At 35.8% G+C, this 26689-nt stretch overlaps 1 protein-coding gene across 4 annotated transcripts in view; it reads right to left on the reverse strand.

Annotated features, from left to right (window-relative positions):
• Positions 1 to 26689, reverse strand: part of GLRB (glycine receptor beta) — a 103058-nt gene that overhangs the window by 42853 nt on the left and 33516 nt on the right. The window contains exons 1-4 of one of the 4 annotated variants that reach the window (XM_045464698.1): positions 24578 to 24596; positions 23180 to 23286; positions 21983 to 22099; positions 21384 to 21451 (exon numbers count right to left, since the gene is read on the reverse strand). In XM_045464698.1, the coding sequence (XP_045320654.1) occupies positions 21384 to 21386 (3 nt within the window). In that variant the 5' untranslated portion in view covers positions 21387 to 21451; positions 21983 to 22099; positions 23180 to 23286; positions 24578 to 24596. Of the gene's footprint in view, positions 1 to 21383; positions 21452 to 21982; positions 22100 to 23179; positions 23287 to 24577; positions 24597 to 25959; positions 25979 to 26689 lie in introns of those variants that run through there. The other 3 variants (XM_045464697.1, XM_045464690.1, XM_045464680.1) reach the window with 3 other exon arrangements.

Here is a 26689-nt window from a genome sequence, read left to right on the forward strand (position 1 = left end):
AAAGAACACCCTACTAACGAATGAGTGGGTCAACCAGGCAATTAGAGAAGAAATTAAAAAATATATGGAAACAAACGAAAATGAAAATACAACAATCCAAATGCTTTGGGACGCAGCGAAGGCAGTCCTGAGGGGAAAATACATTGCAATCCAGGCCTATCTCAAGAAACAAGAAAAATCCCAAATACAAAATCTAACAGCACACCTAAAGGAAATAGAAGCAGAGCACCAAAGACACCCCAAACCCAGCAGAAGAAGAGAAATAATAAAGATCAGAGCAGAAATAAACAATATAGAGTCTAAAAAAACTGTAGAGCAGATCAACGAAACCAAGAGTTGGTTTTTTGAAAAAATAAACAAAATTGACAAACCTCTAGCCAGGCTTCTCAAAAAGAAAAGGGAGATGACCCAAATAGATAAAATCATGAATGAAAATGGAATTATTACAACCAATCCCTCAGAGATACAAACAATTATCAGGGAATACTATGAAAAATTATATGCCAACAAATTGGACAACCTGGAAGAAATGGACAAATTCCTGAACACCCACCTCTTCCAAAACTCAATCAGGAGGAAATAGAAAGCTTGAACAGACCCATAACCAGCGAAGAAATTGAATCGGTTATCAAAACTCTCCCAACAAATAAGAGTCCAGGACCAGATGGCTTCCCAGGGGAGTTCTACCAGACGTTTAAAGCAGAGACAATACCTATCCTTCTCAAGCTATTCCAAATAGAAAGGGAAGGAAAATTTCCAGACTCATTCTATGAAGCCAGTATTACTTTGATTCCTAAACCAGACAGAGACCCAGTAAAAAAAGAGAATTACCGGCCAATATCCCTGATGAATATGGATGCAAAAATTCTCAATAAGATACTAGCAAATCAAATTCAACGGCATATAAAAAGAATTATTCACCATGATCAAGTGGGATTCATTCCTGGGATGCAGGGCTGGTTCAACATTCGCAAATCAATCAACGTGATCCATCACATTAACAAAAAAAAAGAGAAGAACCATATGATCCTGTCAATCGATGCAGAAAAGGCCTTTGACAAAATCCAGCACCCTTTCTTAATAAAAACCCTTGAGAAAGTCGGGATAGAAGGAACATACTTAAAGATCATAAAAGCCATTTATGAAAAGCCCACAGCTAACATCATCCCCAATGGGGAAAAACTGAGAGCTTTTTCCCTGAGATCAGGAACACGACAGGGATGCCCACTCTCACCGCTGTTGTTTAACATAGTGCTGGAAGTTCTAGCATCAGCAATCAGACAACAAAAGGAAATCAAAGGCATCAAAATTGGCAAAGATGAAATCAAGCTTTCGCTTTTTGCAGATGACATGATATTATACATGGAAAATCCGATAGACTCCACCAAAAGTCTGCTAGAACTGATACATGAATTCAGCAAAGTTGCAGGATACAAAATCAATGTACAGAAATCAGTTGCATTCTTATACACTAACAATGAAGCAACAGAAAGACAAATAAAGAAACTGATCCCATTCACAATTGCCCCAAGAAGCATAAAATACCTAGGAATAAATCTAACCAAAGATGTAAAGGATCTGTATGCTGAAAACTATAGAAAGCTTATGAAGGTAATTGAAGAAGATTTAAAGAAATGGAAGGACATTCCCTGCTCATGGATTGGAAGAATAAATATTGTCAAAATGTCAATACTACCCAAAGCTATCTACACATTCAATGCAATCCCAATCAAAATTGCACCAGCATTCTTCTCGAAACTAGAACAAGCAATCCTAAAATTCATATGGAACCACAAAAGGCCCCGAATAGCCAAAGGAATTTTGAAGAAGACCAAAGCAGGAGGCATCACAATCCCAGATTTTAGCCTCTACTACAAAGCTGTCATCATCAAGACAGCATGGTATTGGCACAAAAACAGACACATAGACCAATGGAATAGAATAGAAACCCCAGAACTAGACCCACACACGTATGGCCAACTCATCTTTGACAAAGCAGGAAAGAACATCCAATGGAAAAAAGACAGCCTCTTTAACAAATGGTGCTGGGAGAACTGGACAGCAACATGCAGAAGGTTGAAACTAGACCACTTTCTGACACCATTCACAAAAATAAACTCAAAATGGATAAAGGACCTGAATGTGAGACAGGAAACCATCAAAACCTTAGAGGAGAAAGCAGGAAAAGACCTCTCTGACCTCAGCCGTAGCAATCTCTTACTTGACACATCCCCAAAGGCAAGGGAATTAAAAGCAAAAGTGAATTACTGGCACCTTATGAAGATAAAAAGCGTCTGCACAGCAAAGGAAACAACCAACAAAACTAAAAGGCAACCAACGGAATGGGAAAAGATATTCGCAAATGACATATCGGACAAAGGGCTAGTATCCAAAATCTATAAAGAGCTCACCAAACTCCACACCCGAAAAACAAATAACCCAGTGAAGAAATGGGCAGAAAACATGAATAGACACTTCTCTAAAGAAGACATCCGGATGGCCAACAGGCACATGAAAAGATGTTCAGCGTCGCTCCTTATCAGGGAAATACAAATCAAAACCACACTCAGGTATCACCTCACGCCAGTCAGAGTGGCCAAAATGAACAAATCAGGAGACTATAGATGCTGGAGAGGATGTGGAGAAACGGGAACCCTCTTGCACTGTTGGTGGGAATGCAAATTGGTGCAGCCGCTCTGGAAAGCAGTGTGGAGGTTCCTCAGAAAATTAAAAATAGACCTACCCTATGACCCAGCAATAGCACTGCTAGGAATTTATCCAAGGGATACAGGAGTACTGATGCATAGGGGCACTTGTACCCCAATGTTCATAGCAGCACTCTCAACAATAGCCAAATTATGGAAAGAGCCTAAATGTCCATCAACTGATGAATGGATAAAGAAATTGTGGTTTATATACACAATGGAATACTACGTGGCAATGAGAAAAAATGAAATATGGCCTTTTGTAGCAACGTGGATGGAACTGGAGAGTGTGATGCTAAGTGAAATAAGCCATACAGAGAAAGACAGATACCATATGGTTTCACTCTTATGTGGATCCTGAGAAACTTAACAGGAACCCATGGGGGAGGGGGAGGAAAAAAGAAAAAAAAAAAGAGGTTAGAGTGGGAGAGAGCCAAAGCATAAGAGACTGTTAAAAACTGAGAACAAACTGAGGGTTGATGGGGGGTGGGAGGGAGGAGAGGGTGGGTGATGGGTATTGAGGAGGGCACCTTTTGGGATGAGCACTGGGTGTTTTATGGAAACCAATTTGGACAATAAATTTCATATATTATAAAAAATAAAAATAAAAATAAAAAAAAATAAAAAAATATAAAATAAAATCTTAGTTACCACTGGAAAAAAAAATAAATAAATGAATGGAATCATAAAAAAATAAATAAATAAATAAAATGTGCATTCACATGTCATGATAAAATACATGTCCTTAACTTGTTGTCAAGGATCAGTATGAAAAATAACCAGATGAGGTTGCCTATCTATCTTCTGTAAACATGTTGTTAAAGCCATGACCCCTTATTTTGGTCAACACCAGTATATGAAAATACACAAGATAAATTCTTCTTTATTTATTAATTTTTCACTTGTTTACACATATATTACTATATCACTTAATAGGTATTTACTGTGTGCTAGCACACTTACTCTAAGCGCTTTGCAAAAATAAATCTATTCGTTAGAGTTTATTCCTAAAAATGCTCTCCTGATTCTCTTACATCAGAATTCTCCTGATTCTCTTACAGGAAAGTGAAACTGAAGTATCTCATCATGTTTTTCTTTTTGTCTGGCAGCTAAGGAGTGAAGGCTAAATTCTACAGCCAATTGAATTAATAATTCATCTCTCATATCCTGGTATGACTATCATTGCATGGTTCTTGCACATTTAGTCCTATTTCAATTATTTGCTTGCATTTTTCTTGTTGTTATTATACACCTCAAATCCTTGCCAGAAATAGAGATGGATGAAAAGTAAAATATCATTTGAGGGATTGTCATATACCTGACAAGAGACAAGAGCATTATTTGGATGCCGCTGTTAATTAAGCAACTCTGCCAATGTGGCTTTTAGAATCTAGATGCTTTATTTTAGTCTAATATTAGGTATTCTTATTTTAATAGAATGTTAGATATATTTATAGAGATACTAATATTAAGATCTATTGGTATTCTGTATCTAGACTAAAAACAACTACATTTTGGGATGTATGCTGGTTTGCCCCATAGTAATTAATTTCCAATGATATTATATCAATATTTTTAATAATACTCAAGATATCTGACAGGAATGAAAGCAATGCCAACCTTTAATTTAGCATACTTTGCATAATTAAAAAGAAGCCACCTTATAATGTTTGGGGTAACCTGAATTCTCCTTAAAATCTCCACACATACACATATCCTATGTTCCACTATTCTGTCTCCAAAATTGTATGGATAGTTCATCTAAAATTATACAGCAAAATTATTTTTCTTTTAAAAATTTTATAGCAATTTTAAGAGTGTTTCTCCATGTGAAGATCATTATTCCAAATCCTTCTTGAACTCTAAACAGTGTTTCCATCAATGCATGAATATCTTTATATCACTTATACCTTTATATTCATGATTAAGTTCAAAGCATTTTAACCAGCTGAAAGCTGATTAAAGCCTTGCATAGCCCTATACAGTACCAGAGGGTTTTGACAAAATAAAACCTATCTGTGGAAAAAATTATAAAATTACAAATGATACAAGAATGTTTTAATGTCACCACCTTTTTATTCTATATATCATCATAAATAGTGTTTTTGAAGTTATATTAGCCAAATTATAAAGCCTAGTATAATGGAGTCAACATGGGCTAGAAAAGATAAAGTACTTGAGTCAAATTTCAGCTCTGAATCTTTAGCTTTGACCCTGAGCAAGTTTCTTAACCTCTCTGAGCTCAGTTTCTTCATATAAAAAGCATGAATATTAATACCCTAATGTGATAATTCAATAAAATACTCAATTAAAAGATTAACACAGTGACTGCTATATAAATAAGTTAGTTCTCTTTTCATTAAACATCCTTGAGAATCTAGCTGCAGAGTACATTCTATACTTTCAGAAAATGTTTACTTAAATTCCTCCTAAATCCCTAGGTGATGGGTTGGCTCATTCATTCAATTCAAAAATTATTTATTAACCATATATTCTTTTCCAAACACTGGATACTGATACATCTGTGAGTACTCCCAGACTTCAAAGATAATTGTAAGTTACACTGACAATCAGTCAAACATAAAACAATTTGCAAAAGGCTATAAAAATGGAAATAGTTTGCAACAGGGCATCTAATCTAGACTCAGGATTAGATAAAAGTAGCCAAGTGAACTGACATCAAGGCAGGGACCTGAAGACAGGACAGTCAGACAAATATGGGTCTGAATTATATATATTTTATGTGCCCTAAAGCAATTCACTTAATCTCTCTGAGCCTCAAATTCCTTGTCAATAAAATTAATCCTAAATTATTCACAGGAATCAAATGAAATGCTGTACCTAAAGCATGAAACCTGGAACAAAGAAGTACTCAAAGTTAGCTAATTTATTATATGTATTATTAACATTATTATCAAGATAGCTATATCACCCCTGTGAAAAGGCTAACAATTACTATTGAAAGCATTTCTTTTCTATTGTTGTAAAGATGCCACCTGTAAGTTTTAATTGGTTACCAAACATCAAAACTAACTTTAATTCTATTAATTCTTCAAAAGCTTTGAAAAATCATTGTTCATGTACCAGATGTAAAGTACTATATTAGTTGCTGATTATACACAGATCAACATAATACAATATTAGAAAACAAAGCAGATTTCTGATTATTAATATTAATTATTAATATCTGATTAATCTAATATTAAGATTTCACAGACTTTAGATACATCAATGAGCAATGGCAAGTTTGTTTTATAGACTAACAAAATAAAATATCTACTTGCTATTATGTTCCAGACTAAATTCAATGATTACAAAAGAGGCTCGGTTAACAATCAGTTTTACTATGCTAGGTTAAACGTTCATTTCTTCCTTCATTTGTTCACTCACTAAACAGTAATTCATTAAGGACTTTCTATGTTCGAAGTTCTGAGCTACCAGTCTGAGAAGGATAAAAACATGAGGGCCACACTCTCAGGAGGTGATGAGGATACAAGTAAGGAAATAATTGGTAAGGATTCTAAGGGTTGACAGAATAAATGATCCCTTCAGACACCAGTCAGGAAAGGCTGTAGAATGTGAATCTGAGGAGGGTCCCTGAGAGTGGGCAGAATTCTGCCAGGTGCTGCGATCAGAGAAGGTCAGGTAAGTGTTTTATCAGTAACACAAAAGAATCATTAAGGGGTGCCTGGTGGCCAGTTGGTTAAGCATCCGACTTTGACTCAGGTCATGATCTCACAGTTCGTGGGTTCAAGCCCCGCATCAGGCTCTGTGTTGACAGCTCAGAGCCTGGAGCTTGCTTCAGATTCTGTGTCTCCCTCTCTCCTGTGTCTGCTCCTCCCATGCTCCTGATCTCTCAAAAATAAATGAAAACTTCAAAAAAATTAATTAAAAGAATCACTAAATATCAAGATACATAAATTGACAAACATAATCAATATCATCACTAAAAAGAGGCCAGAACAAGAGACAGAGGTTTTGTAAGTAATCAGTGGAAAGACATTAGTTAAAAATCAAGAGCAAGAAATATACGAAGAACTCTTTTTAATTTTTTTAATGTTTATTTATTTTTGACAGAGAAACAGAACATGAGTGGAGGAGGGGCAGAGAGAGAGTGAGACACACAGAGCTGTCAGCACAGAGCCGGATGCGGGGCTCGAACCCACGAACCATGAGATCATGACTTGAGCCAAAGTTGGATGCTCAAATGACTGAGCCACCCAGGTGCCCCTACAAAGAACTCTTGAAATTCAACAATAAGAAAGCAAACAACCCCATTAAAAATGGGCCAAATATCTTAATAGACACCTCACCAAAGAAGATAAACTGATGGCAAATATGAAGAGATGTTCCACTTTACATGTCATTAGGGAAATGTAAATTAAAACAATGAGATACCACTACACCACCTATTAGAAAGGGCCAAAATCCACCACACTGACAACACCAAATGCAAATGAGGATGTGGAACAACAGGATCTCTCATTCATTGATGGTGGGAATGAAAACGGTGCATCCACTTTGGAAGACAGTTGGAAGTTTCTTACAAAATGACACATACTGGGGCGCCTGGGTGGCTCATTCGGTTAAGCGGCCTACTTCGGCTCAGGTCATGATCTCGCGGTCCGTGGGTTCGGGGTCCGTGGGTTCGGGCCTCGTGTCAGGCTCTGTGCTGACCGCTCAGAGCCTGGAGCCTGTTTCAGATTCTGTGTCTCCCTCTCTCTGACCCTCCCCCGTTCATGCTCTGTCTCTCTCTGTCTCAAAAATAAATAAACGTTAATAAAAAAAAATTTTTAAATAAAAAAAAAAAAATGACATACTCTTACCACACTGCACTGCTTGGTATTTACCCAAAGGAGCTGAGAACTTACACTCACACAAAAACCTGCACATCCATGTTTACTGTAGTTTTATTCGTAATTGTCAAAATTCGTCCCTCAGTAAATGAATGGACAAACTGTGGTACATCCACACAACAGATATTACTCACCAGGATAAAGAAATGCACTGTCAAGCCACGAAAAGACATACAGGAATGTTAAATATATACTATTAAGTGAAAGACCCAAATCTGGAAAGGCTATATGCTGCGTGATTCCAACTATGTGACATTCTGGAAAAGGCAATACTATGGATACAGTAAAAAAAAAAGAAAAAAAAAATCAGTGGCTGCGAGGGGGAGATGAATAGGTAGAGCACAAAGGATTTTTAGGGTAGCGAGATTCTATTGTATCAAATTATAATAGTAGATCATGTGTTCACACCTTTGTCAAAACCCATGAAATGAACAACACCAAGAGCAAACCCTAATGTAATCTAACAGACTTTAGGTGATGATGTGTCATTGTAGGTTCACTGATTGCAACAAATGTATCTCTTTGGTGCAGATGTCCATAGTGGGGGAGGCTGCAGGCAGGGAGAGGCAGGGGGTGTATGAGAGTTCCCTACACATTCTGCTCAATTTTGCTGTGAAACTAAAACTGCTCTGAAAGAATCTACTTTTGGAGTGCCTGGGTGGTGCACTAGGTTAGGCATCTGACTCTTGATCTTAGCTCAGGTAATGACCTTGCGGTTCGTGAGCTCAAGCCCTACGTCAGGCTCTGTGCTGATGGTGCAGAGCCTGCTTGGGATTCTTTCTCTCCCTCTTTGCCCTCCCCCACTTGTGCTCTCTCTCTCTCTCTCTCTCTCTCTCTCTCTCAAAATAAATTTAAAAAATAAAAATAAACTCTACTTTTAAAAGTGAATGCACTTGGGGCACCTAGGTGGCTCAGTCATTTAGAGTCCGACTTCGGCTCAGGTCACGGATTCTGTGTCTCCCTCTCTCTCTGCCCCTCCTCTGTTCACTCTCTCTCCCTCTTGATCTGTCTCAAAAAGAAACATTAAAAAATACATACATACATACATACATACATACATAAAAGTGAATGCACTTGGCACATAAATATATTTCAAGGATGTTTATTGCACACATCTATGTAATAGCCAAACAAACCAACAAAAAAACCCAGAAACAATATAAAATCTATCATGGAGGAACAGATTAGTAAAATATGTTATTTTCATATGATAGAATGAATTTACCATTAAAAATATGAACATAATTTATATAAAACAATCTGATCATTCTCTCAAAACACTGATACTACTAGTTTCTTTCAAGAAAGTAACATTTCTCATGGAAAACCCAATAGCGAAGTCTGCTAAGAAGAGCCAATGAACATGAAGATATGTTCCGCCTCACTAGAAAAGGAACACAATAAAAAACAAGATTCAATTTTTTCCCTTTGTTCATGAAATTGGAAATGAGGATGATGAGTAATCATATTAATCATTCACAAGGCATGGAGACCTGGCACATTCCTACACTACGGATAGCAAAATAAACTTAAAAACTTTCTTGGAGGGTTATTTGGCAATATATATCAAAATTTAAAGAAAAGTAAACAAATTCCAACAAAGTAATTCATCCTAAGAAAGGTATGTACAAAGATGAAGCTACAAAAAAAATTGAATGCAACACATAGTATAAACAAAATAAAAGGGAAAAGGAGGTAAAGTAAAATAAAATCTGGAAATAAGAGAAAAAATGCTGTTTGCCTTTTTAATATCATGCTGAAACATTGTCTAACAAGCCCACTTAAAGGGTCATAGGATTCTCCAGGAAAATGTAACTTTGTCTGACTTGCCATTTTCTACTGGTTACGGGCCCAGATGCCATAAAATCATATAACCTATAGCAGGTTCGTAAATTGCAAATGATTTTTGCCTGGTGTAGATGCAAATGTTTTATGTCAGGTAGAAAAGATATCCACCAAGAATATGTTTTTATTGCCCTGTGAGACATTAACAAGTCTGTATCTAATTTAGCAGTCTAATTTCAGCATTCATTCCTTCACTTCCAGCTCCTGAAGTCTCCACTGAAGCAGCTTTACTATCCCACTGGATCCCTCACTAATGAGTTCAATAAATCACTAACATGTCCTCACTCTACGTACATATTTAACTTTTCAACAATGATAGTCTGTCCTCACCAAGTTAAACATAGGAATACCATATACCCCAGCAATTCCACTCCTAGGTATAAGCCCAAAAGAACCAAAAGGAGAGATTCCAACAGATACTTGCATGCTCAGATTCACTGCGGCATTATTCACAATAGTCAAAAGGTGGAAACAACCCAAGTGTCCACCAAGAGATGAATGGATAACCAAAGTGTGGTATGCAGGCATACCTTGAAGATATTGCGGGTTCAGTTCCAGACCACAGCAATGAAGTAAATACTGCAGTAAAGCAGGTCAAATGAATTGTTTGGTTTTCTAGTGCATATAAAAAGTATGTTTACACTATACCGTAGTGTATTCAGTATGTGACAGCAGTATGTCTGAAAAAAACAATGTACACACCTTAATTAAAAAATATGTTATTGCTAAAAAATACTAACCATCATCTGAGCTTTCAGTGAGTCATAATCTTTTTTTTTTTTTTTTTTTTTCCGGTGGAGGGAGTCTTGCCTCAATGTTGATGGCTGCCGACTGACCAGGGTGGTGGCTGGCGAAGGCTGGGGTGGCTGTGGCAATTTCTTAAAATGAGATGAGAATGAAGTTGGCCACATCCAGTGACTCTTCCTTTTGTGAATGACTTCTCTGTAGCCTGAGATGCTGTCTATAGCATTTGACCCACAGAAGAACTTCTTTCAAAACTGGAGTCAATCTCTCAAATCATGCTGCTGCTTTACAACTAAGTTTATGTACTATACTGAAACCTTTGTTGTCATTTCAACGATCTGCACAGCATCTTCACGGAGGAGACTCCATCTCAAAAAATCACTTTATTTGCTCATCCAAAAGGAAACAACTCCTCATCCATTAAAGTTTCATCATGGGGTCGCAGCAATTCAGTCACATCCTCAGGCTCCACCTCTAATTCTAGTTCTCTCCCTATTTCCATCACATCTACAGTTATTTCCTCCACTGCAGTCTTAAGCTCCTCAAAGTCATTAATGAGGCTTGGAATCTCTTTCTCCAAAGTCCTATTAACGTTGATATTTTGACCTTTTCCCATGAATCGCAAATGATCTTAATAGCATCTAAAACACTATCTTTTCCAGAAGGGTTTCAATTTACTTTGCCCAGATCCAATGGAGGAATCACTATCTATGACAACTATAGCCTTGAGGAAAGTTTTTCTTAAATAATAAGACTTGAAGTTCAAAATTACTTCTTTTTTTAAATTGTTTATTTATTTTTAAGAGAGAGAGAGAGACAGAGCACAAGTGGGGGAGGAGCAGAGAGAGGGGGAGACAAAGAATCCGAAGCAGGCTCTAGGCTCTGAGCTGTCAGCACAGAGCCTGATACAGGGCTCGAACTCACAAACCATGAGACCATGACCCGAGTCGAAGTTGGACGCTAAACGACTGAGCCAGGCACCCCAAAGTTCAAAATTACTTCTTAATCTATGGGCTGCAGAATGAACGTTATGTTAACGGGTATGAAGACAACGTTAATCTCTTTGTCCATCTCTATCGGAACTGTTGGATGACCAGGTGCATTGAGAATGAGCAGTCATATTCTGAAAGGAACCTTTTTTTAGAGCAGCTGGTCTCAACAGTGGGCTTAAAATATTCAGTAAACCAGGTTGTAAACAGAGGTGCTGTCATACAGGCTTTCTTGTGCTACTGATAAGAGCACAGGCAGAGTGGAGTTAGTATAAAGCTTAAGGGCCTTGGGGTTCTCAGAATGGTAAATAAACATTGGTTTCAACTTAAAATCACCAGCTGCATTGGGCCCTAAAAAGTGAGTCAGCCTGTTCTTTGAAGTTTTGAAGCCAGACATTGACTTCTCTTCTCCAGCTGCTGAAGTCCTAGATAGTATCTTTTTCCAATAGAAGGCTGTTTTGTGTACATTGAAAATCTGCTGTTTAGTGTAGCCACCTTCATGAATTATCTCAGCTGGATCTTCCGGAGAACTTGCTGCAGCTTCTCCATCATCACTTGCTGCTTCATCTTGCACTTTGATGTCATAGAGATGGCCTCTTTCCTTAAACCTCATGAACCAACCTCTACTAGCTTCACACTTTTCTTCTGCAGCCTCCTCACCTCTCTCAGCTTTCACAGAGTTAAAGAGAGTTAGAGCCTTGCTCTGGATTAGGCTTTGGCTTAAAGCAATGTTGTGCCTGGTGTGATCTATCTGGACCACAAAAACCTTCTTCACATCAGCAATAAGGCTGTTTTGCTCTCTTATCATTCATGTGTTCACTGGAGCAGCAGTTTTAATTTCCTTCAAGAACTTTTCCTCTGCAACCACAATGTGGCTGTTTGGTGCAAGAGGCCCAGCTTTTGGCCTATCTTGGCTTTTGATATGCCTTCCTCACTAAGCTTAATCATTTCTAGCTTTTGATTTAAAGTGAAAGACAGGCGACTCTTCCTTCACTTGAACACTTAGAAGCCATCATAGGGTTATTAATTGGCCTAATTTCAACATTGTGTATCTTAGGGAATAGGAGGCCCAAGGACAGACAAGGAGAGAAACAGAAAATGGCTGGTTTGTGGACTACTCAGAACACACACATTTATCAATTAAGTTTGTCATCTTTTATGAGCATGGTTTCTGATGCCCCAAAACAATTATAAGACTAACATCAAAGATCACAGACCATCATAACAAATAATAGTAACAAAGTCTGAAATACTGTGAGAATTACCAAATGTGACAAAGAGGCAGAAAGTAAGCAAATGCTGTTGGAAAAACGGCACCGATAGACTTGCTCACTGCAGGTTGCCACAAATCTTCCATTTGTAAAAAAGACAAAATCTGCAAAGGACAATAAAACAAGGTATGCCTGCATACACATACACACCAAGGAATATTATTCAGCCATAAAAAGGAATGAAATTCTGGTACACATTATGGCAGAAATAAATCTTGAAAACAGAACAACAACAAAAAGAAGACTAACGAAGAGTTTGTCTAAAAGTATTAATCATAGTAGGAATGCAAGGCAAAAAACAAACAAACAAACAAACAAAGCTCTGGGAAAGGCAAGCATTTAAGGGACAGGATAGAAGACTGAGGAGAAAAGGAAACCCTGAGAATGTGATTTCATCACCAACCCAAACAGGCAAAAACTTTGAGAAGGCCAACAGCAGCAGACGTCACAGAAGTTCAAGTATAATCACACTTTCAGCAAATGAGGAAGCCCCTGAAAATTTTAGCAGAAGCATTTTAACAGAGTGACATAGTAAAAGCAAGATTATGGAGGATTAAGAACTGAACAGAAGACAAAGTTTCCTGTCTATAAGATGTGGATAATAATAATATACCCACAAAGATAGCATTTTTATAAGGATTAAATGAGGTAATATATTCTGCACTTGGCTATACTAAGGGCTAAACAAGCACATTGCCTTATTAGGATATATCTTTTATGCTGCTGTTATCCTTTTATAATATTGGTTATACGTATTAATAAAATTTTTGCCTCAAAAAAATTCTGCATATAGTGTCACTCATTCAATTTGTTCTGTACTGTGCTGATCAACCAACAGTTATTCTTAACAATAATTTACTTCAAGGTCACAAATCCTGACACAGTACTAAAATATACTTCTGAGCATCTCCTGTATTATTCTTCTTGCTTTCAACTGTTCTGTTGTAAGCTCAACATACCACATAATCCTCAAGCTTCTACAGTTATCCTTTTCTTAATTTTATTTTTTAGAGTACTCTAGAGTTGTATTACAGTAAGCATCACTGAAAAACTGGAAATTGCTTTTCTTGTTGTATCAGTCTTGGTCATTGTATCTTATTATCTCATTATGAAAGTACTTCAACGATGTTTTTCTGTTAGCTATGTAGCCACATATTATTATGATTCAATCCAAGTTGCAGCAAATTTATATATCTTTTAAGAATGTTTTAAAATTTTACAGTTTAAATTAATAATTTGAGTTTAACATTCATTAAAAGATAAAAGCTCATTAGTTGCTTTGGTGAATGTTTTATGGGCATTTCTAAATAATTGCTAGTTACTGGCATTTCCAATGCTCTATATTAAGATAACTATCTTTGAAACCTACTTATTTTCATTTTCAATTATTCAATCACAATAATTATAGCTTTATCGTTTGTTTTGCAATGAAAAATTCCCATCAGAAACAGACTTCTTTTATCAGTGGAAAATTACTTAATTGTTTTTAAAGAACTTGGTGACAAATACTACTCATTGTTCATTCCAAAGAGCATACGATTATTCATTATCTAGAAAATGGATGTTCTCCAAAATTTTCAGTCCCAATTAACACCCAAATTCAACTATTTCTTCAAGGCAATAAAACACTTCACAACAAGACATTAAAACTGGTTGAATTGCATTATTGATATTTTAACACTTAAAAAGTTTTTATACTTTGTATTATTGTTAGGATAGCTATTCTGGTTAGTCCTGATTTTTACCTGGCCTTCACATATGCAATCTTTAATTTAACTCTTGGGTAGTCTTTACATTACAATACAAACTGAGCATTCAAAGAAATAAAGGAGATCAATTCTCATAGCATCTGGCAGCATAATAACTAAAGTTCTGTCAACAAAGCTGTTATAAGGCTGTTTGAAAAGGGTTTAAATTTAGTCATTAGTGAGGTTAGACGTTTTGTGTAGGAATTACAAATTAACAAAATGCCACTAAAATTTTTTTAGGTCATATTTTAGCAATATTTCTCAATATGTAATTTTATTAAAAAGTTTTAGTTAAATGGCGTTCAATAACACCTTATGAATATTTAAAATTTTCTAGTCCTATTCCAATATTCCATGGATATTAGGAGTGCCTGCTAGGTGGTACTGTGGTGCCTCTCTGAACTCAAAACTCCATGAGAGTAGCAGTCTGCTGGGCTGCATATACCGAAAGAACCTAGCGTAATTGGGATAATCCTCCAACAGAATTTGGGAGGAAACACTGTATTAAAGTATTCATCAGCATGTGTCTTAGTTTCCCATTGCTGCTGTAACAAAATTACCAAAGCTTTAGTGGCCTAACAGATCACAATTATCATCTCACACTTCTGGAGTTCAGAACATCAAAATTAGTTTCACACGACCCAAGTTACAGTGTCTTCAGGGCTGACTCCTTCTGAGGTTCTGAGGACAGATTCCATTTCCTTGCTTTTTTCAAGTTCTAGAGGGCACCTATGTTCCTTGACTGATGATACATCACTTCCTTGTATTACTCCAAGTTCATATAGGTTTCATTGCATCTACTACTGACTCTGATCCTCCTGCCTCCTGTTTTTAAGGACCCTGGTGATTATAGAGACCTTGCTTGGACAACCAGAATAATCTCCCCAGCTCAAGATCCTTACTTTAATCACACACACAAAGTCTCTTTTGCCATGTGAAACAGCATATCCACAGACTCTGAGATTAGGACATGGGCATCTTGGAGGAACATTATTCCTACCACAGGGTACAAACCTGAAGGTAGATCATATGAGAAAAAAATATATATATATGTATAAAACCTTTTGAAGGTTTGTGTATCTAAGATGTAAAATAGAAAAAAAATGGGAACACATATGTCTAATTTTATTCTATAATGAATTAATGTTGGAAAGTTAATAATAAAAGCAACAAAAGAAAAGGGATAGTAAACTAAGACTAGTTTCAAGGAAAAAATGTAAATCTCTATATAGAAGGGAAATATACAAAATTGTTTTTAAAACAACAAAGATAAATCATTGCCATAAACCTGAATTAAGCTCTTTTAGCAGATCCCAAATGTGACTTTTTTTTTCCTGATAGGCTCAAAAAGAGCTGAAGTCTATTATTAAGACAAATAAAAAGTCATACAGCAGAAAGGCACAGAAAGTCTGACAGGATCATGAGTTATAGTGCAATAATAATTCAATATAATTATGAAGCATGACTAAACCAAAGAAAGAATATGGATTGTATAAACAGGCTTTGATTTCCATGAAAGAGCGCTTACGTATCTCGGATGAGGTGAAGTGTCTGTGTATAGATTATGACAATAAACCATAATACCCAACTTTTCCCCCACAAGTGTAATAGTTCACATTTTCAATTATGAAAATCCCAGTGATTTAAGCCAAAGGTAAGAACTGAATTAAAAAAAATCAATAAATATTATAAACATAACCATAGAACAGATGCCACCTGGCTTCTAAAAAACCATTCTTCTCACTGTTCTGAATGCTCCTTTTCCAGTTGTCCCAAGCAGTGGCATCTACACTGATAAAATTAGAACTTCAAATTAGGATGATTACATTTATTTGACAATTTTGCTGATGTTACTATTAATGTCAGGAAATACCACTTGTAGTATTAATTATGATATTTTACAACAAAAAGTAAGGTAGTAGGTTGCAAATAAACACATCGAAATGAGAAATAAGAATTTTGAGCTATAAAATGGGATCGTAAAACAAGCTGTAAGGGCATATAACATGGAAAGATCTTAAGGAATATTAATATGACTGTAATTTCTCCTTCACTACACATTTATGGCTTGTGAATCAATGTGAGATTACTTTTAGTTTAGCCAGCAATAGTTAGCATCTGAGTTAAACAAACAAGCACAAAGAAATGGTTGCCAAATGGAATTGGTTAAAATTTCCCAACAACAATGTGAATGCCTGGAACCCTGATTGCTTCTTCGATAATCAACTTTATCTGTTGGAAGAAAGGACTGGGTTGCCTTCTTTCAGAAGCTTCCCTACATCTGTCTGCCACCTGACTTGTAGCTACTGATGTTACACGCACCCCTGAGCTTTGTGTTCTGCATTATGCCTTCTGGAACAAGAAACTGCCAGTTGAGGTAGAAAGGTTTGAACTATAGAGAAAAGCTTTGGGCAATATTGAAGCTTCCTAAATTTTAGGAGCTCCTTTATTTCAGCATATCTTTGTAGGGGAAATTTCTAGGCAGCTATTAATAAGCAAAACCACAACTTTACAATGGGGCTACTAACAGACTTATAAATAGCTCATTTTCTCTAGCATTTCCTTTAAGATGCGATTCTATTGTGAAACAGTACATAATTTGAAAATGCTTGACAACCCGAGTCACCGTCACTGAGAGCTAATATGCCAGGCAAAATACTGTTGCTTTATTTTTGTAACTTATTCACTCTTTTTAGGGTATAGCACATCAGGTACACAACACAAGTGTATTCAACACAAGTACATTCAGGTGTTCAAGCACAAGCCTGTCTGCTATCACGGCTTGCACACTGTGCACCATACTGTTTCCATAAACATACATCCTGTATTTAGACAAATCTAATACTCTTTTTTCCCAACCTCTTGTTTTAGGGCACTTTTTTGTTTGCTTTGTTGCTAAGAAATATGTTCTCTAGTTATTATTTTAAACGAAAAGGTGGGGAGAGAGGTAACAAATACCAACAAGGATGTGGAATAAAGGGGACCATTGTACGCTGCTGATGGGAACATAAACTGGTATATACACCACTATGGAAAACAGTATGGAGGTTCCTCAAGAAATTAAAAATAGAACAACCATAAAATCCAGTAATCCCACTTCTGGGTATATATCTAAAGGAAATAAAATTATAATCTTGCAGACATATCTGTATTCCCATGTTCACTGCAACATTATTGACAACAGCCAAAGTATGGAAACAACCTAAGTGTCCATCAGTGGATGAATGGATCAAGAAAATGTGGGGGGTGTGTGTGTAATGGAATACAATTCATCCTTCAAGAAAGGAAATTATGTTATTTGTAACAACATGGATGAGCCTGGAGGGCATACAAACAGAGTAGAAAAGTGGTTGTCAGGGGCTTGGGGTGTGGTTGGTAGAAGAGTACAAACTTTTAGTTATAAAGTGAATAAGGTGAATAAGGTCAGGATCTAATGTATAAGATGGTGACTATAGTTGAAAACACTGTTTGTGTAACTGAAATTTGCTAAGAAAGTAGAACTTAAATGTTCTCACCAAAACTTTAAAAAATAAGATAAGTATATGAGGTGATGGATGTATTGATTAATTTGATGAGGGGACTCTTTTCACAATGGAGACATATATCAAATCATCACATACACTTCAAATCTCTTACAATTTTGTCAATTACACATCAATAGCTAAAACAATAATAATAATAAAGTAAGCCCACCCTGGCAGATTGGAAGGAAAAAAAAAAGAAATATCCTCTCACCCAATATACCCTTTAAGTTATTCTCTTGAGTCCATCACTATTATTCCTGACCAGTGTTTGTATCTAGTAACAAAGAACAAATTTTGTTTTAGACCTTGTTTTTCCTTAGATGACACCTTAAAGTTATCTATGTACCTATAATACCTTGTGACTTTCCCTACTTGGAAGGAACAAAGTATGAGGGCACTATTTTTTAAAAGACTGAGCAAATTTATAAAATATGACAGTCTCAAAAGACATGTTTAGGAAACTGTTTTATGGGGATGTATAAAATAAACATTGCTGAAAGCAAAACATAATAATAATAATAAAGCAGAATATTTAAGTCTATTCAATAAGCAAAACTTTAGGCTGTGTTTACACAACACAAAGGGAAAGGCAGATTGATTTTCATCCAGCAAATATATATAATTTGGCTCCTCTGGATAAAGGTCTCTAAAATTTCCAAAACCAATGCTCTACAATAAAAACCTATTTCAGTCTGTTACTTAATCAAATAAGTGCTTGACATAAGTCTATTAATTACATTTGCCCTGCCAATTGTTTTAACACTACTTTGACTCTGTGCTAGGCAAAGAGCAGAATATTTGTTCATTTATTCAATCAATATTAGCTAATATAAAAAATTATTTATTGGTTTACTATTTATGGAGCACCTTTTGTCTTCTGTATCTTGGAGAAAATGAAGTGGGATACATTATTCCTGCCTTTAAGAAGTTTACAGTCCATTAGAGAATAAAATAACACACAAAAATAATTTAGTTACAGTAAAGAAGCTATCAGATGATAGAGATGAAAGATGTGGTTTGAAAAGAAAGCACTAAGTGAGTCAGAATAGCCATAAAGGGCTCTGATTAGAAGACAAGAGACGGAAATCAGGGATAAATAGGAGGGACAAAGACTCCCTGATGAAAATTGGATGAATCCGGTTCCAGCAGGAAGTACTCTGGGCTAGCTACCATGATGAATCCCAGCAGGAGGACAACAAGAGGATACATTATAAATATGCAATATTTTATTATAATCCTCAAATATTCTGTAAGAAAGTTCCTCTCCCTTTTCTAGCATCCCTTTTCCCCAGGGGTTTTCAACCCGATACAATCAAGTAACTACTGATGGGACCTGGAGAAGTTTAGGTGTCTGACATTTGGAGGGCATTCGATAATTACTAAAGCATAGATATATTAATGATACCTCCTGAGTTGGGACACATGGTAGCCTTTATACAAATGAGAACAAATATCCTTGCATTAGCTGTCCCAGAATGCAAGATACAGTAGGAATGTCTCCAACAGGCCAGAATATCTTTCAGGGATGATTTAGGATTAGGGCAAGGATGCCACAAAAGACAAAAGAGGGTACAGAGGAGAGCACAGACACTACGTAGATCCTCTTAAAGTTTCACCTTGGGAAAATAACATCTCCTACTCTTACAAAGTGAAGTGCTTAGACAGACTAACCACATTTTCAGTTAAAGTTAACTACACTTGTCTCCTGAGTGCTGAACAGTAGTCTGTATCTTATTCCACAGCTATCTTCTAGTGATCTATACTGTATGTTTCTGTCATTTAGGTGAACTAAAAGGTCACTGGAAGTAAATGAATTTGATTCCAAAATATCCTTTTGAATAATTCTCCAAAAACATCTATCAGCTAAGAAAATAATCAGTTATTCAGGGGCTAAATACATGCTTCTACAAAAAATAAATAACATTCTCATTGCAATTAGACATAAAAACAGTTGTCATAAATTAAATGCAACACACAGTTGCTTTTATAACACATTGTGCTACCCTGAGGAATAATGGAATACATATTTTAAATCACTCTTTCTCTAGTGTGGGATATTCCCTGAAAAATTATACTGTGCCTTATCTATTACTAGGCTTTCAATCTGGAACATATACTATATTGATAAAAATGTAAGTATTAATAAAAATATAAGTATCTCTGGGGCGCCTGGGTGGCGCAGTCGGTTAAGCGTCCGACTTCAGCCAGGTCACGATCTCGCGGTCCATGTGTTCGAGCCCCGCGTCAGGCTCTGGGCTGATGGCTCAGAGCCTGGAGCCTGTTTCCGATTCTGTGTCTCCCTCTCTCTCTGCCCCTCCCCCGTTCATGCTCTGTCTCTCTCTGTCCCAAAAATAAATAAACGTTGAAAAAAAAATATATAAGTATCTCCAAAAAATACAAAAAAACTTGAGCCTTCTCTCTCCCACTTGAAGCAGCATTTCGGCATGTGTTTTTTCAAAAAGGGCAAAATCCAATATTCTAAAACATCAAAAAGCAAGTAGACTTTATTGAATGTCTTTTAAGAAGCTGAAGAGGAATTACATCACACATCATTCAGGAAGTCTGCTAATGTAATCTGCTAATTAGTAACCTACTAATAAAAAAGTACTTCATGGAAGCTGCAATACAACTCATCACGGATAACAGCCACTCCTCCAAACTCTTTTCCGTGCCTTTCAAGACAGGAACCTGCCTGTCACTACTTTCTGCTCTTCCTTTGCTTTTCCTTGACCTTTCCCCTCACTACGTCAGTTTTTTAGGGAGCTCTGCTGCCATATCTTAGAAAGATTGATTTTCTTCTTTGCTTTCTACAATTCTCTGATCTCAACATCACAATATTAGCACAACAGAGGAAATGAAGATTCTCCTCAAGAAACCAGAAGAAAAATAAACTGTGAACACTTATTTTTAATGCTCACACAGATAAGCATACTAGGAAATAAATGTTGCTCCAGAATACATTGCAGAAGTGCTTTTCCCAGGTGGTAACCAATTAGTTGCTCAGAGTGAGTATATTAATTCTTCCAAGTCCGTAAGTTTTAACTAACATTAAGGCTACATTTGAATTGCAAAATTATATAGGCACTGAAATCATTAATGTAACAAACCTTGGAACTTGGATATTTTATACTAGAAGGAAGCATGCATTTTGCCTTAGAGTTATTCTTTATTTTTCAGTTTTTTGTTTTTTTTTTTAATTTTTTTAATGTTTACTTATTTTTTGAGAGAGAGAGAGAGAGCGCGCAAGATGGGGAGGAGCAGAGAGAGGAGACACAGAATCCAAAACAGGCTCCAGGCTCTGAGCTGTCAGCACAGAGCCCAATACCAGGCTCGGACTCACGAACCGTGAGATCATGACCTGAGCTGAATGAAGTCAGATGCTAAACCAACTGAGCCACCCAGGTGCCCCTTTATTTTTCAGTTTTTTTCATGTTTTTATGTTATTTTTGAGAGAGACAGACAGAGTGCAAGCAGGGGAGGTAGAGAGAGAGGGGGAGACACAGAATCCGAAACAGGCGCCAGGCTCTGTGCTGATGCCGCAGGGCTCAAACTTTCAGATGGTGAGATCATGACCTGAGCTGAAGTCGGATGCTTAAGACTGAGCCACTCAGGTGCCCTTATTTTTCAGTTTTAATATTAGTTTCACTATTCTCTAGTTAAAATTTTGATAATTAAAAATATTAAATTAACTGCAGTCTTACCATTGTTGTCTCTTGAATGGATCCAAAACTGTTGATAAAAATGTTGACTACAACATCAACAGGAATGCCTGTGAATAAAAATTAAGAATATATTTAGTAACTATAAAAAACTTGGTCAGAATTTTCAAATTTTAATGGTTTATGCACTTGATTTTTATATTTTTTCCAATCCACATGGGATATAAAAATTTAAATCTATGGTCTCAATATTCCATGTTCACAATTGCTACTAACATATTTTTCTAAATAAGGGATCATAATAAAAATAAAAATGAGTTAAGTTGTATTTTCTCATGTTATTTATTCGGACATACTTATCTCTTAAATTGTACAGACTCGGAGTAAGTTGTTCACCTTTAAAGAAATTTTAAATTGAGCAAATGCATATACCTTAACAAAATGTAAATTATTCTTTAAAAAGCACCATTTTCAAAATGTTTTAACTTTTTGCATTTTTATAATCACTTCAAATCTTACTTGAATTAGAAAGCGGGATTCAATACATTTTACTTACAATTATTATATTTTGATTTTTAATTCATAAATATGTGAAGTCAAGCAGACATATAACAGAATTATTATAAAGATTTTTGCCTGACCTGTTGGAAAATAATTTGAAAGTTCATGGAGTGAGAATTAAGGTATAATGTTACAAATTTCTTTCTTGCTTGCTTTTTTTCTTTTTTCTTTTTATTCGTTGTGGGCTGCTGGTTGGGCTAACAAAGGGAAAATGCGAATTTAGCCTTTTAGCCACAGAACCACTGACTGATGAAAAACAGGTGGTGAATCAATATATGGTAGACATGAGACAACCCAGACCATGGCTGTTGTTGAAAGTAACTGAATAGGTTCTGGTAATGAACAAAAAACCCTGTTTTTACAACATAGTTGTATAACTTCAGTTGACTAGAAACAGCTGCAGACATTTTTTTTTTTTTTTCTGTAAAGGAAGAAGAAAAAAATATCAAGCCTTATAATGTTAATCTGATCTACATTAATACCTGTCTTTAGCCGGCAATAAGGATTACAGTTTTTCAGAGGAGAGCTTTTCATATAGCTTTTCCTAACTCATCAAAAGGACAAAAAAAAAAAAAAGAAAGAAAGAAAGAAAGAAAGAAAAAAGGAAGGAAAGAACGAAAATTTGCACAACTAAACAATATTTCCGTGACTTTTATTGAAAGTATAGTTTGGTTCTTGAAAGGTGTGATAAATAGTAATATTCTGTTGGAGTAGAAGCAATCTATGTGGTAGAAAGCATAGTCACTCTTATTCACAAAGTTAACATGTTTTTTAAAACCATATGGCCATCTTTTTCCAGTGAAAGAGTAGAGGGAATTTTTAATCAACGTTTAATGCTAACAAAAATTTTGAAATAATCTAAATACATATAGGAACTACTGTCCATCCCTAATGAGTATATAAGCTTTTCTACAAATTATAACATTGGTGTCTGTGAATGAAAGCCAGACTGCATCCAGAGCTTGAAGTTTAAATCACTAAGGTTAAGAATACGAAGTACTACTTAGAAAACCCATGACAGAGGTTGATTGTTAATTCACATTATACCTATTTTTGTTTTTTTAACTGGGAACCACATGAAACTATTAGAATTAATGTTCTGCTTATCTTTGAATACCTTTGTCATTAAGTTGCTCTAAGTCTAAGCACATCACAGGACAGTAACATAACAATTTGACATCTCATTGTTCTGAATATCACAACTAAATGATTTTATACAGGTAAAATAATTTTTAAACTTCATAGGTTGAAGACTTTTGGTGGGGGGAGAAACAAACCTTTAAAATTTGGTCTTATCCTGGGATCATAACTGACCAATAGCCTATTCAAGATATTGCTAGTGGAGTTGGCGGGTACGCGGGCAAGGTCCTCTGCCGACTGCTGGCTATAAAAGAAAACGAAACAAAACTCTGGTAAGTATTTAGAAATGGCCAACAACAGAAATGGGTAATTGTCATTGGGGAAAAGACGCTTTTTGAGACAAATTCACAACGAAAGCATGGTGTTTCCAAATAGAAGTAACTAAAAATAGTAGACATTGTCAGATGCCCAACAAATATTGGTTATAAAAAATAAAAAATGAAAAAAGTATCTTACCACTTAATTTTACCACATTCATGAAAACACTGTTCTAAACACTCCTTGTAACTCTCTTTCAAATAAAATTAAGCAGACGTCTTACTTGCCCCAAAACAACCTGCAATCAAAATCTAGACAAGCGCAAAGGGAGTGCAGACAATGAGATAATAGGAAAAAATAAGAACAGCAAAAAATATTTTTTAATGATGTATATTAACCTAAGCAAGGAGTATGTGAATACTATTAAGAGAATACAGCCAGAGAGATTGTCTAAGAATTCATAAAACTATCATGTTGACATTTATAAAATAGTATTACCCAAGAAATAACCAATGAATGTTCTCATTGAGTTAAATATGCTGGGGGGAGGGGGGTGGAGGGATGGTAAAAGAAGTTTCTCTATCACGAGATCAATTAAACAAGGAAAATACAGAGCTACAAGTTACAACTATCTTTTCTACATGTTTGCTGTCAACTATCAAAGAAAGGACAAATTTCCATATTTTTCCATTTTAATTAACTTTGAACAATGAAGCTTGACTAAATTGGTATCCTTTGAAAGCATTTAACAGAAACAAAAAACGCATGTCCTTAGATCTAATAAAAAATGTTTTTGTTGTTTACTGTTTGTTTGGGTTCCTTTTATGACCCATAAAGTCTTATATAATTATTGCCCCATTACAAAAAAAAAAATCCATTACAATTACAAAGAAGTTTTCATTATACTTGGAATACCTAGCAGTCTACTCTATTCTGTATTGATATGGTGAAACTATTAATTTCACAAATGATATTAATTTATGTGAAACAAACTTAGAAGTAATGGCTTTGTTTTGAAATCCCAGCTCTTACCTACCAGTCAATTCTGTTCTGAGTTAATTATCGTACAATCTGCTGATAAGAACCAGTAGAGGTGTGATGTGACTGATATTAAGAAGCTTAAAAAATCAGAAAATACTACAAATTGATACAGAAAACCTTTTCAAGTAGATATCAGAGTCCAAAATATTAAAGAAAAAATTGATAACCAATTAGTTAAAACAGCTAAAGGTGCAAAAGACTATATAGATTTTTAAAATTGCTTCTCATGGTCTTACCAGTTCTAATATCACAGCTGCCGGGACTTGGGGACTGGTAATGGGATTTTCCATTTCACTGCAGGTGAAACTGTAACCTCCCTAGAGCCAGTTGTCATCCCTTATCAAAAGATTGAAAATTCTAAAGAGAATGAGGGTATGTGGGAAAATTGGATATTAGGATGCAAATTAGTGTTCAAACCCATCTACAAGGTTTCTCATTCAGGGGAGGAAAACAGAACTGATTACAAAATACACTTCTATTGGATCAATTAAAGACTGCATTATTGTGTCTCTTGATGTAAATTCCTTTACAGGTACATTCATTCTAAGCAATGAAATGACCAGACACCATAAAAACAATGAATACTAATTTTAGTAGTAGAGAAATTTCCAGCCCGATTTTTCCTTCCAGCTGTGGAAGATGTCTCTTTGGCAGATGGATTATCTGGAGCTAAAGCCACTTGAAAAAGAGCAAATGCAGGGGAGGCTCTCTCTGAACTCCCATCTGCCTACAGACAGATCCTCCAAACAGAATTTATTGTCCTAAATCCCTTCCCTGGGAGTTTCATCAACTAAAGAAGATTGAATCTTATCACAGAAGAGGACACTCAAAAAACTTGGTCACAAACTGTCATATCTCCCATCTATTCTTCTGGGGGCCAATTCATCTTTCCTAAAATTCCCGTACTCCCCCTTTACGAGGCACGTATTCTCCCCTATCAAGACATAATATCAGCTCTCAAATCTCATCACACTCTGGGTATTCACTTGGGTTTTTGCTCTGGTGCCCCTGATGCATGTAAAATTAAAAATTAATAATTTGTATACCTTTACTCCTGTTAATATGCCCATTATTTCATAGACCTAGCTATCGACGATAGAGGGAAAAGTCTTTTCCCCCATTCAGCTGTAAGCTTGTGTCAAACTCACTTCCTAGCCCTTGTAATTCATTACCAAATTTTATCCTTCCCCCCTTCACTGGTTCAGAATAAATCCTCCTTTCTAGAGTACTGTAACTTCCTCTTCTCATTGTCCTCATCTAAATCCTGCCTGTCCTTTAAGGTTGCCTATCTAAAATCTTGCCTTAATCATCCCAGCTTACTCTAATGAACACAAACATAGATATACTGTTTGGCAATCATTTTGTAGCTTTTTTTTCGTGCGCGCGCGCGCATGTGTGTGTGTATTACTAACTGGACTGAATGTAGACAGTACGACTCTGGAGGGAATCATGGCTTCCATATTTTTGTAATTCCCTATAGTGCTTGCATAGTATGAAATACACACTGTCTCAAGCACTTCCCATCCGCCAGTGCTTCTAAATTGACCTCGGCCTCAAGATGCCTGCATGCGCTATAGGAGTAGCAGGCGGCAGCAGGAGTCGCAGTAGTAGTACACACATCACTTGCAGATGAAGAGCATTTCCTCCTGAGATGTCCTCTTAGGATGAAGGTTAGTTTTTGTGGTTCTGTGGTTTTATGTTTTTGTGTTCCTCAGAAGCTTCCCAGCATTGGCCACTGCTGAACCAATCACTGGCAAGGAGAAAGAAACAATCACTATTGGCTCAGATCAGTAGTCTGGAATGAAATAGACATTGAGGAATCAACTGTCAGGTCCACTACATTCTTTCATTTAATAATCACAAATGCTCCTTTGATGAAATAGGAGAGATTCTTAACCACCCAGAGAGCTCTTTTTCAGTGGAGAGAAAGAGAAAATCCTGATATATATATATATATATATATATATATATATATATATATATATATATATATATATACATACATATACGTATGCATATATGTATGTGTATATATATATATATATATATATATATATATATATATCAGGTTATACTCATTAGTCTTACTAATTTTTAAAATCATTAGTCCTGAAAAATCTGAATTTGCTCTTTCCATAACTTATCAGCACCATTCTTCCCTCCAGCCATCTCTAAATGTTTTTCTTTCCACAGCTAAAAAGAAACAACAAAAACAAGAAAAATTCTTATTTATTAACAATAAAAAATCAATGTCGCTAACAAAAATCTCTTGAAATTATAAGAAGGAATATATCAAATATATTACAGCTCTTTTCTTTCATTCTTATTTGTATCAATATATATTTTCA

This window comes from Leopardus geoffroyi, chromosome B1, assembly GCF_018350155.1.
Source record: "Leopardus geoffroyi isolate Oge1 chromosome B1, O.geoffroyi_Oge1_pat1.0, whole genome shotgun sequence".
NCBI classification, from domain to species: Eukaryota; Metazoa; Chordata; class Mammalia; order Carnivora; family Felidae; genus Leopardus; species Leopardus geoffroyi.